The sequence below is a fragment of the Sprattus sprattus genome (assembly GCF_963457725.1).
Source record: "Sprattus sprattus genome assembly, chromosome: 2".
Taxonomy (NCBI): domain Eukaryota; kingdom Metazoa; phylum Chordata; class Actinopteri; order Clupeiformes; family Clupeidae; genus Sprattus; species Sprattus sprattus.
In genome coordinates, this window is record NC_137921.1 from 61,877,640 (window position 1) to 61,890,627 (window position 12,988).

At 42.6% G+C, this 12,988-nt stretch overlaps 1 protein-coding gene across 1 annotated transcript; it reads left to right on the forward strand.

The window, feature by feature from the left end:
• Positions 1-89: 89 nt before the first annotated feature.
• On the forward strand, positions 90-12,988 carry tube1 (tubulin, epsilon 1; the record flags this gene model as incomplete). Its single annotated transcript, XM_080860810.1, has 12 exons — positions 90-114; positions 379-452; positions 676-728; positions 835-895; positions 997-1,112; positions 6,120-6,241; positions 6,342-6,529; positions 6,645-6,817; positions 7,153-7,293; positions 9,145-9,285; positions 11,937-12,111; positions 12,830-12,988. The coding sequence occupies 12 exons, from the start codon at positions 90-92 to the stop codon at positions 12,986-12,988; spliced, it is 1,428 nt and encodes a 475-aa protein (XP_080716936.1).

Genomic DNA, 12,988 nt, shown 5'->3' on the forward strand with positions numbered 1-12,988 from the left:
GACATTTCCGCTGGGTTTAGCTTTGTGAAGAAGCTTAACATGTCATACTTCAGTTTATCTTCTCACATTTAACTTTTATTGGTTTCGACATGACACAGTCTATCGTTGTTCAAGGTAAGTGTTACCAGTCTGCATTGAAACAAAATCAAACCCTGAAACAGCGCTGACAAATATTCAGTATCACCAGCGATAGCAATAGCCAGGATCTCGTTGCTCAGCCATCATGTTAACATGTTTTTAACTATATGTTAACAATAAATAACAGAATAATGTTTCTAAATCAGAGTAGTTTTGGCGATTTTGATCTATGTGTGTGTATGCCAAAATATCTTTCTGTCATCGTAGCAAACATCTGGTTATAACGAGTTGTTTTGACAGTTGGACAGTGTGGTAATCAGGTTGGCTGCAGGTTCTGGGACCTTGCTCTGAGGGAACACGCACATGTCAATAAGGTATAAAGACTAAGTACTCACACGCACGAATACTTTTAAAACAACGATATCATCAATGTTGTCCACAGACGTCAAAAGTTGCCCACCTTCGTGTGATCCAAACAGTCAGGGATGCTATAAGTGGGTTTCAAAAACACAAGTGTCACCCGTCTGGTTCATGGTATAGTTCTGAATTCAGTTAACGGTATTTCTGAAAATGCGATATCTTTTTGTGTTAATCTAGAAAGGAATATATGATGAAGCGTTGAGTAGCTTCTTCAGGAATGTTGACACCAGGTAATTTAATCCACCCCCTTTGTGATGCAGCCATCATCTTGACAGTTATGCATCACTCCCAGCTGAGTCTTGACATGCCAACAAATCATTGTACATTGACTTCCAGGAGAAGCGACGGGGGAGCCAGTGAAATCACAGGGGGGAAGATCAGTTCACTGAAAGCCAGGGTAAATTCCTGAGGTGATATATGTGCTGCAGGTTAATACTGTGGTTGGGAGTGTCGCCTTATCTCAGCAGGGGATTTGAATGTTTTTTTTTTTTACTTTAGGCTGTCCTAGTGGACATGGAAGAAGGAGTGGTGAATGAGATTCTTCAAGGGCCGCTGAGGGACGTGTTTGACAGCACACAACTAATCACAGATGTCTCAGGATCAGGGAACAACTGGTGAGGACATTTAGGACATTCCAGTCATGGGATATTTCATAATTCATTCTCTTAATGGAATGAATTGCAAAATAACCTTTACAACTGCATACATAGGTCATATGTATGTCATTTATATGAATTATCACTAGTATGATGTGTTTACATTTTTTTTTGGTTGTTGTTTCGTGTAACTTTTTGGAAAACATGGTTACTGAACCAACATGTGCAGAACTCAAGTTAAAGATTACATTTGGAATGTTTAAAAGATGGAGGGTAGCAGATTTAGTCTTACATCAATACTGACATGGCTCTTACTCCAGCTTGTGCAAGCAACCTTAGAACGGAGCAAAATGTGTCACTTGAGGATGTTTTGCCTTAAAATACTATTATAACCAGGGGCTTATGTTACATAAACCCAGAGAAAGGGACACTGATGTGAAATGAGACAATTGGATGCTCCTTCATGTTGCTGCCTTTAACAACCTTCTAATTATACAACCTATTCCACTACTTAAAACCAATGTATAATTCCAGTTAACAGCTATACAGTGGGGAAAATAAGTATTTGAATCCCTGCCCGTTTCGCAAGTTTGGCCACTTGCAAATAAATGTGTGATCTAGAATTGTAATGGTAGGTGTACTTTAACAGTGAGAAACAGAATACCAACAAAAAAAATGTATGATGCAAAAAATAAGTATTTGAACCCCTAGCAAAACATGACTTAGTACTTGGTGGAATAATCCTTGTTGGCAAGCACAGATATCAGACGTTTCTTGTAGTTGGTCACCAGGTTTACACACATCTCAGGAGGGATTTTGGTCCACTCCTTTTTGCAGATCCTCTCCAAATCCTTAAGGTTGTGTTTTCAATGGGAGGGAATGAGTTTCAAGCCCAATATTCCACGTTACATGGTCCCATCATAGTCCCCTTGATGCGGTGAAGTCGTCCTGTACCCTTGGCAGAGAAACAGCCCCAAAGCATAATGTTTCCACCTCCATGCTTGACGGTGGGTATGGTGTTCTTGGGGTCATATTCAGCATTCTTCCCCCTTTCAAACACGGCAAGTTGATGATGCCAAAGAGCTTGATTTTGGTCTCATCTGACCACATCCAGTCTCCCAATCCTCCTAAGAATCATTCAAGTGTGCATTGGCAAACTTCAGATGGCCCTGTACATGTGCTTCCTTGAGCAGGGGGACCTTGCGAGTGCTGCAGTACTTCAAAAAATGTCGGCATAGAGTGTTGCCAATGGTTTTCTTGGTGACTGTGGTCCCAGAGATCATTCAAAAGCTCCCCCTGTGTAGTTCTGGGGTTATTCTGCACCTTTCGGATGATCACTGATACCGCACAAGGGGATATCTTCCGTAGAGCCCCAGACCTAGAGCGGTTGACAGTTGTTTGGTGTTGCTTCCATTTACGAATAATTGCACCAATAGTTGTCTGCTTCTCACCAAGCTGCTTGCCAATGGTTTTGTAGCCCATTCCAGCCTTGTGCAGTTCTACAATCTTATCTCTGATGTCCTTAGACAACTCTTTGATCTTGCCCATGGTGGTGAGGTTGAAGGTGTGAAGTATGATTCTTTGGACAGATTTATTTTATAAACGTCACCAGTTGAGATCAGGTGTACCTTGTTAGACCTAATGAGGACTAATCTGTGTGCTTCTTGGCCACATAACTGGTCATTGGGAGCCAGAATTCTTGTTGTTTGGTTGGCTGTTCAAATACTTATTTTCTGCATCAAATGCAAATAAAGTCAAACATGTTATAAAATGCAGTTTTCTGGATTTTTTTTGTTGATATTCTGTTTCTCACTGTTAAAATACACCTACCATTACAATGTGGCCAAACTTGCGCAATCGGCAGTGGGTCAAATACTTATTTTCCCCACTGTATGTCACAAACACGTTCACACAGTAAAACCCCCATATCCACTGATTCGTTAACCATGGTTTCAGTTATCAGTGGTTTACCGTGGCCCGAAACAATTAAGTGGAAAATTCCCAAACGAAACATATCATACATTTTAAATCCACACCATTCTGAGTGGCCTTTCTACACTATCACACTTAAAACGGGATTCATGTCATAAAGCACCTCTCATTTCTCAATCATTTCTGTCCTAGATTACTCCATCCTTGTTGCAATCTGTCCATTTCCTGTGTGTAATTTACAAATTATTTTTTTTTCATTGGTATGCATGTACAGGAAGAACAAGTTATATGTTGTGCTCGTTACTATACGCGGTTTCGGCTATCTGCCGTAGGCCTTAGAACGTATCTCCAACAGATATGAGGGCAGTACTGTGCACACACACACACCCACACACACACACACACACTTTTGAAAGCATCTGTTGAGCTCTGGAAACCCCACATGATGCAGACAGTTGCTGTCAGCTGTCAGAATGATGGAAAGCCACCCTAGAAGTCCCCTGCTGTCCTCGCGTGTGGTTTCAGGCTGCCATGTTTCATAACAACCAAACGTTTCATAACAGCTTGAACTTGCTTGATGGCCAGATTCAATATGAGGTGATAGAAATATTGACGCTTGAGAACATAAACAGTAACTTTGTTACTTTTAAAAAACTGAAAGTAAAAATGTTTTCTATTGTCTATTGCAGGGGTTCTCAGACTTTTGCAAGCTGGGTCCCCCCAAAGCTAGTTAGGGGTAGGTGGGCCCCCCGGGACCACGATCCGCCGCCTGCGGCCTTCAACTACACCACCATATATAGATAGGTAGTTAGAAAGATAGCATATTGTTATTGATTGGCCTGACATGTCAAGGTTAGGCTATTGTTATTGTAAGGCCCATACAGAAAAGTATTATTACAAACACACAGATAAGTAAACAGATAAATGTTACAGTGAGTAATAAGCGAGTTCAAAGTGGTATGTCTTAAGTGCATGTTTAAACGTTTCAGCCATTCTTAGGTATTCTGGCAGAGTATCCCAAAGGCTGGGGGCATAGAAACTAAAAGCTGCCTTCCCATGTCTCTTTGTCCTGCCTTTTGGAACTGTTAGGAGATTAGTGCCAGAGGACCTCAGGGTTCTACTGGGTGTGTACCCTGAGAGCATGTTTGTTATATATTGAGGTGCATGACTATGGAGTGATTTATAGACTAGTTAGAGAATCTTGAAATCTATTCTGAAACTAACAGGTAACCAGTGCAGTGATTTTAATACTGGTGTGATGTGCGCTTTCTGTCTTGTTCTGTCTTAAGTTTTGAACGCAGTCAGTCTTGAAAAGCCTGCCTCGCACAAATATGTCGACGCAAAAAAGAGGAGCATTTTTTAGGTTATGTCACAAAGCTGAGGGTATTCCGGCATCATTGCTACCCAGAATGACGAAAGAGGGGTGGTGGTAAACAGATGCTTAAGTCTACAGCTGCACTGTCTCCTATCATTATTCAACACGTCTTATGCGGCCGGCAAAATCAGTGTTTTGGCAATTGTATGGGGTTTGCCAAGCAATTCTATGAGCAACTACATATGATGTCTCCAGGCACTGCTTGATGGTTTGTTGTTGCTGGAGGCCATCGCGTTTACGTTTAAAGAATTCCACAGGCTTCTCTTTAAGGTCAGGGTGTTTGGTGTCAAGGTGCCTTTTTAATTTTCATGGCTTCATGCTGTCATTTGCTAGCACCTCGGCACACAAAACACATTGAGGAAGTTGCTCAGTTATGCCAGTGAAACCAAATGCAAATAGCTCTCGTCATATTTGCAAAGCTTTGGCTTCTTCGCAACTGGTGCATCGGTTGCCTGACTTTTACGAATCAGAAACTTGTCCATAGTTGTGTTTGTTTGCTGATAGTGTGTGTGTGAAGTTAACAAAGTTCAAATCTCAACGTCGTCGACGTTGGCAATGGTTCCAAAACGAACTGTACACAATGTAGACAGGGTCAGCACAAAATAGTATTCAAGTGCTGCTGTTTTATTTGTTGCATTTTGTCATCACGGTGTATGATCAAAAAATGTAAAGGTAGTTGTTAAGGAGGAAAGGGCTATCTGCAGTTGGACTGCGTACCATGCCTGCGGTTACTTTTATACTCGGAAGCTTAGGTGCAACTCGCGTTCAAATGTTAAGACTCCGTTTTGATTGGTGGATCAGGAAGAAAATACTATTTGATTTGTTTGTGGCAGTCCAGCCCCTTGCATTTAGCCACTGAGGGAGCGTTCACTAACCAGTGACAGGTCTGCGGTGTATATCTCCGTCTGCCACATCGCGCCCCCCACTTTGAGAACCACTGGTCTATTGTCTATATGGCATGTTCTAATGGGAATCTATGAAAAGCTATGATGATGTAAGTTCTGAAGTGTAGACCAAAATTCAATTGTTTAAAAACTCTTCAGGGGAGTCTGGTGTTGGAGTTTGGTAGTATCGTCTTTCTATTATGACTTTACTGGAAATATAGATGACTTAATCCCAACCAGAGGCTTTGACAGCCAACTTTGCAGGAGAATCTTAAAGAGGTTTATTGATTAGGATGAAATAGCTATTTACAGAATAACTATGAAATTTACTAAGAATGCTAGAAAAGTTTATAATCCTTCCTGGATCATGATGGTTCTTCCAAGATATCTCTCTCACCAAGATTTAAAGAGGAGATAACACAACTATTTACCTAAAGAGGTGTAAATCAATCAATCAACAGTTGCATACTGTAACCACAAATTCAGAAACAAACTATACAAGGGAACAGTAAAACAGGAGGTATAGCCCTGCAGGCCAAGCACCAGCTGCAGGAGATGCATCCAGTTTCAACTAGAGAATTCTCAAGCTAGAGGCCTCACCCTAGACCCACAGGGTCTCATAACTAACCCTCAGAGCATTTTTCCCAGACACATGACACGGAGAAATGTATTGGATTTTAAAGTACTAAGGTACCAGACATTTTGATTGTTTTAAGTGTTAGTCGAAGTATTTGACAGGTAAGAGGACAAGGAAGTAAGCTTGCCCCAGAATGCCGCTGCCATTGTCCCATAACCCTCATGTTCTGACATGATGGCTACTCGTATTACCCTCAGGGCGGTTGGGCATTGGACGTACGGCTCGACATATCGGGACCAGATCGTGGAGCAAGTTCGGCGTGCGGCAGAGCACTGTGACTGCCTCCAGTGTTTTTTCCTCATTCATTCCATGGGCGGAGGTGAGAAGAATTCTCTGGAACAATACCTCTGTTGAAACCTGAGCTCCTTACACCTGCATTAGTCAGGCCCGCCTTAACCTTTCTGTTGATTGGCTGAAAGGGACGGGCTCTGGCCTGGGCACGTACGTCCTGAAGCTGCTGGAAGAAGAGTTCCCCGAGGTGTACCGGATCGTGACCTCTGTCTACCCATCCGCGGAGGACGATGTTATCACCTCGCCGTACAACAGCATGTTGGCCATGAGGGCGCTAACGGATCATGCAGACTGTGTTCTACCTGTGGAGAATCAGGTGTGTTTGTTTGTGCTGGATCTTCTAAAATGTAAAGTAAGATAGATGTCTGAGAACATGTTTTTTTTTATATGTTTGTTAATTGCACTTTTCTGTACTCCACTTTCCTGAACAGTCTTTGGTGGAGATTGTGAACAAAATCCGTCAAATGTCCCACTCTGGTAAAGGGGGCTCCATAATCAAGAAGGACAGTACCGTTATTTCCAGCCAGGGCGGTGTCAGTGGGGTGGAGAAGCCCTTTGATGCCATGAACAACATTGTGGCCAATCTGTTACTCAATATCACCAGGTACTTAGACGATGTCTTCTCCCAATCTCTACTCCCAAAGTCCTATGGTTTTCTCAATGTTTTTTGAACCAAATAAAGGGACAAACCTCTAAATAATGAACGAGCAACATTTGGCAACATTGAAATTGTCATGTACTTAGGGGGAATCTTGCAGCTTCATTTCACAGAGTTACACTTTAAGGCTTCACTTAGAACCAGTTATGTAACATTCTACATTTTGGGCATTTTGTAGCAAACAGTTAGGAGTTGAAAATAACCCTTCCTTGGCTTTTAAAGGTATTATATTCAGTTTCCATCGTTAATCCAAGTCCCCTTCCCATATTTCTCTTGTGTAGTTCAGCACGCTTTGAGGGCTCCCTCAACATGGACCTGAATGAGATAGCCATGAACCTGGTGCCCTTCCCTCGCCTCCACTACCTGGTGCCTAGCCTCACTCCCCTCTACACCCTGGCTGATGTCAACATCCCCACCAGAAGGTCCCGACTCCGCCTCCGCGGCTATTTCGTACTGCTGCGTGTTTAGACTCCCCCTAGAACTAGGGATATTAAGTTTGGAGCACCTCTGCCCAGGCATGAAGAAAAGGCCTTCTTTGTTGAGAGTGAGTCAGGGGAAAACATATGTTATTTAACTCTCCTCAGACTGGGAACACATCCCAAATAGGATCCAAGCTATCAGACAGGATTCATGGAACCTCAGAGAACTAGCGATCATTTGATACAGGAGGATTTGTTTTTGTTTGTTTTTTGTTTCAAGGGTTATTCCTGGCTGGAAATGAGTTATTGGTGGCTGTGGGGGTATATAAGTACACATACATTTATTCATTTAGCAGGGACTTTCATTTCAAGCAATGAGGGGAGGTAGACATCTGATGTCTCTCGGAAGTGAGAAGTCCTACATGATCTGGGAGTTGCTTGTCTATCTTGCTCTTCAATCTGAGTCTGTATTGAGAATGATGGTTTTTAATGGCTTTCTAGTAGTAGTGAGACTACATTACCCACAATCTGGCAATCCCAGAATGTACTGAATTACACACACACACACACACACACACACGTTCAGTAGTTTTCTAGACATGGACACCTTTACCAACATTCTCTGTCTTTAAATGGGTCTTGGAGTTTTGGGTCATTTTAAAAGAACTATCTTTGGCTAGTCATATGGTTCTGGCTCAGTGTGGCGATACAGTACACACAGTTCTTCTTAGTGGTATGGGAAAGTCTTTTTTGTAGTAGGTCTCAGATTTTAACATTTGCAAATCTGGTATTGCAGTAGCTGTTAATGCAAAAATTCGGGGTGCTAAAACCTGCTCACTTGCTTAAGTAAAAAGGATTCGATTCTGCTTTAACAGAATCTGTAACCATGTCAAATCATTTACGGAGAAATCAGACTAAATCAGTAGCCTAATCCATATTGGAAGAGTGAGGCCATTGGACCCCAAGTGTTGATTGGTTTCTTGTTAAAGTATATTTAAGCAATAAGCCCCAAGAGGCCGTGCTTTGCGCTGATTTTAGAACAGGTAAGGGAGTTGTTAGGCACGACGCGAAGCGGAGTGCCGTTAAACCCCCTTACCTGTTCTAAAATCAGCGCAAAGCACGGACTCGCGGGGCTTATTGCTTTTCTAAACCTGTTACTACACATATTTGATATGGTTTCATAAATAAAGACAATTCAATTTAAGAAACAATAGTTTAATGATAAACCGTCATTCTTCCGCCACTAAAAATTATAGTTCCTAAATAAATCGTTGCCACGCAACCCTTGAAGCAACGCAACAGCCAGATGGAACACTGGGTATGAAATGCGCTATATGAATGCCTTGCCATTCGCTGCGCAGTAATATGGAATGTAATCAGGTCAAATTGTAAGGTAATGCTGGATTTTACAACGGCTTTTAGCCAATCACAATCAAGGATTTGAACAATCAGGTTTAGAATGTATATTGTGCACTCACTTGAGCTAACTTGTGTTAGCCAAGTGATAAGTGTTAAAAGCTGTGATGTTGCGGTGTTGAAATGTTGAGGTGTTGAAAAGGCTGTAGCCTCTTGCTTGAACTTGCTTGTTGTTGGCAGTGCTCCAAGATGTTTAAGAATGACAGCCCTTTAGTTTTGATAACTTGACATGCTGTTGTGTTGGCTGACAAGTATATACTTCATTCAGGGAAAGTGAGGAGTGCAGTGAGTATGTAAATGCCTAGATCAGGGGGAGTTCCTGTATGAGCATTTGCAGAGCACTTGTGCGTGGTCTCCATGTGTGAAAGCTGTGATCTGCTGTCTGTTTACTTGGACGTGGTATTTGCACCTGACGTACTTCATGTCCCTTTCCCCCAGGCTTGACCAAATGTTCACTGACGCCTTCAGTAAAGACCACCAGCTCATACGGGCTGATCCCAAACACAGCCTGTACCTGGCCTGTGCCCTCATGGTGAGGGGCAATGTCCAGGTGTCAGACCTGCGCAGGAACATCGAGAGGTGAGCTTCATCTCTACAGCATGTGACCAGGCTCTGCCTATGGGTTAGTCATTATGTCATTATCCAGCTGTCTTGGGGATGAAGAGCACCCTCATCATCTCCCTCCCCCTCTCTCTCTCTTTCTCAAACTCCAAACTCCCTCTCACCATGCCTCTCCAATACACATTGCATCTGGTATTATTGCATCTGCAGATGGAGAGAGTATGGCTTCACAGGTAGATTCACCAGTGTCTATAACTAGATCAAAAGAGTCTGAGCTTTACTTAAAAGTATCCAACCTAACTAGTGATGGACCGATATGGGTTTTTCAATTGCTGATGCCAATATTTCGAGTACAGGGTTGCCGATATATAATGCCGATATCATGTTGGGGGGGGTTGATATCAACGACACACAAGATTGCTGAACCTAAATTAACATTTATTTAACACTGTAATGGTCGCCATTGTCTCTGTTTGCTTATGTAGTTCGGCACTCTGCAATCTACTTATTATTTTTCAATTTATAAAAACGTCCATAACTAATCAAAATCTAAACTCTGTAAAAAAATCTGTATTTGGTCAGTTCAGGTCAGTATTCGGGTTAAATATTCGTTTGTTTCTTGGTGTGTCTTTATGTTCTCTTAAATATGGAAACCGGCATTTTTGACTGCCACATCACTTCCACCAGGCTGATCTTGTATGCTCCAATGGTCAAAGTGGGCACGATGGATGTCTTTACGTAGCTCAATAAACTTCAGATAACTCTCGACACATTGTTTAGTGTCTGAAGGTCGCTTCCATCTTTCAGTAGACTTCTAAATGCTCAGGACACCGCATGGATATCTCCAATCACGTTGGTGAATTGGCGATACACCATTTTGCAAGCGTCAATGGTTCAGCTCTTTGCGCACCACCCAATAACACAACTTGTGATTAGATGAGAGAAGTGCAGATACATTATGTTAGCTAGAAGCACATAACATTCGTTCCCCGTGACGTTGTTGGTAAACTGGCTGTTATCCTAAGCCCACTTGTTGAATCGAAGCTATCTCTAGCCCATAAGCAAATACAACCATTTGTAACTAACATTGGGTTTGTTATAACTAGCTAATCAATCGCTTACAATAGCAGATTTTTGACTTGATACGAGAGGAGAGGCTCATCTATCCTATCTTCATTCTCTGCCTCAGCTGACAGTAGGTGCTGCTGGCTTTGCCCACTTGAGAATAGCTCAGCTAGCTGGCTATTAAAGTTACTATACTGCTGGCAAACCTTCCAGTGGCATGCGCTTGTATATGAACGCGTCTTTGAAGAAAATATGTATGTTATGTAACATGCCTAACAGCGGCAAACCACATTATCACCAAAAATAAATGACATATACTTTTTTTTGTGGGAGTGCAGGCTCGGCAGGTCCGATTAACTCAAATTGCCACATACCGGGCCGATTAATTGGACGACCGATTAATTGGACGACCGCTAATCCTAACAGGTTGACAGAAGAGGATGTCAATCAATGTACCTAACCTACATAGATATGAGATGAGACCAGTCAGGACAAAGGGGCATAATGCTATGCTAATCAGTCCCTTTTTTATTATTTGGAACAGATGGTTCATGAATGCGAATGCCAAAAAGAATACCAGTCACACTATGACCTTGCGTGGAGACACAAGGTCTGGGGAAACATTCAACATTCCTCTGAACTTTAATACAGAGTTCACAAAGTGGAGGAAGCAAAGATATGTTGGAATCATTTCTGTTCAGCTCTAATTCTGATTGTGCAATGCTGTCAAGAGCAACAGAAACCTGATCTGGCATCAGAGGCGGCCAGGCTATACATCATGGGACAGGCAGCCCACTGGCACACACATTCTCCAAGGTTGCTCAGTAGCCCCATTTAGCTGTTTATTTTAATACCTGCCTTAGGTAATGTGTTACTTAATGCCATCTGGGGAATCTCATGGGTGAACACACAGAGGCAGTCATCAACACTATGGTTTAGGTCTCAATTACCGCTTAACTATCCTCAACCGCACAGAGACACTTGGGTCACGTAATATTTCTACTGCTCACGTAATATTTCTACTGCTCTCGTGACCTTTTGGACATATTTATCAATAAATGGGTTTTTTCATACACTGTCTTTGCACAGGGCTCCTTTGTATGATTCTGTCCTTCTTGTTAGACCTGATCAAGGCTTTGAACTGGTTCACGGAACGAAAACCAAAAACTTTTGATGTTTTGCTAGGAACAGAAACGAAACCAGAAACTTAAAAAAAAATGATGTTCCGTATCAGAATCGTTTACCTAAAATAATGGTTACCGGTTAATAACGTTATTTTTTCGTTCTTTCATTCCTAAATGCAATATGATTGGTGATGTTCACTTCCAGTCGTTCACTTAGATAAAGAAACTTGCCACGCACCGCCAGCTAGTAGCCTTATCGGATCAAATCTATGCACAAGCTGTAGCCACCAGTCTCTCAAACTCAATCTTAAGAAGAGGTAAATATTGTACGAACCAATTGGTGGAAAATTCTGGTTCAAAGCCCTAGACCTGATATCTGTTGGCCTCTCATAGCTCTCTCTCTCTCTCTCTCTCTCTCTCTCTCTCTCTCTCTCTCTCTCTCGGTCTTGTGTCTCTTATGTCTGTCTCTGTCCCCCTCAGGCTCAGGCCCACGCTGCCCTTTGTCTCGTGGAACCAGGAGGGCTGGAAGACGGGCCTGTGCTCGGTGCCTCCCGTGGGGCATACCCACGCCCTGCTGGCCCTGGCCAACAACACCTGTGTGCGGCCCACCTTCATGGAGCTCAGGGAGCGCTTCACCAAACTCTACAGGAAAAAGGTGAGGATTTGTAGAGGAAGGTCATCGGGGGTACAGCTGTGATGTTATGAGTGCGTACACGCCCAGTAATTTGACTGCATTTAAGTAACTCTACAGTAAAAAGGTGAGGATTTGAAGAGGAAGGTCATCGGGGGTACAGCTGTGATGTTATGAGTGCGTACACGCCCAGTAATTTGACTGCATTTAAGTAACTCTGAATGTAATTTGAAATTGGAGATGTATTGCCCTTGAGGTGTCGGACACTATTCATAAATGGAGTAATACATATACGTATGTGACTAGCCTGACATTTGAGTAGCAGCAGAAGGCCGGCGGTCTGATTTCATTCAGAAAGGGGGAGTTACATGCCTTTTTGTAGAAAACTTTGCCTAAAAAACCTGGACCAGTATTGGCCTAAAAGATGCTGGCTAAATATATTGACCTACATCATAAACTGATTTTAATATCCCCAACAAAAACTTGAGAGGTTTCTAACAAATCAGATTTTATTTAAAAACAGGGGTTTGGCGGGAAATAATACTGTGAATAAAAAGGTTAACGACTTCATTCTAAGGTGATAGGTGCACCTGCTTTCTTACAATTGATAAACGAGGAAGACATTATGACATGGAATCTCAAAGCTTGTTTTTTGAGACAAGCCTGTCTTTTGAAATGCGCTGCTATTTCAATGGTTTCATTGCTTTGCTGCTCACGTCATCCTCTGGGTTTGTGCCTGCAGGCCCATCTCCATCACTACCTGCAGGTGGAGGGGATGGAGCAGGCGTGTTTCACAGAGGCCCTCTCCTCCCTCTCCTCCCTGATCGAGGAGTACAGCCAGCTGGATGCCACCAAGGGCGTATGCATGCCAGAGGCCCCCAGACTCAGCATAGCCACGTGA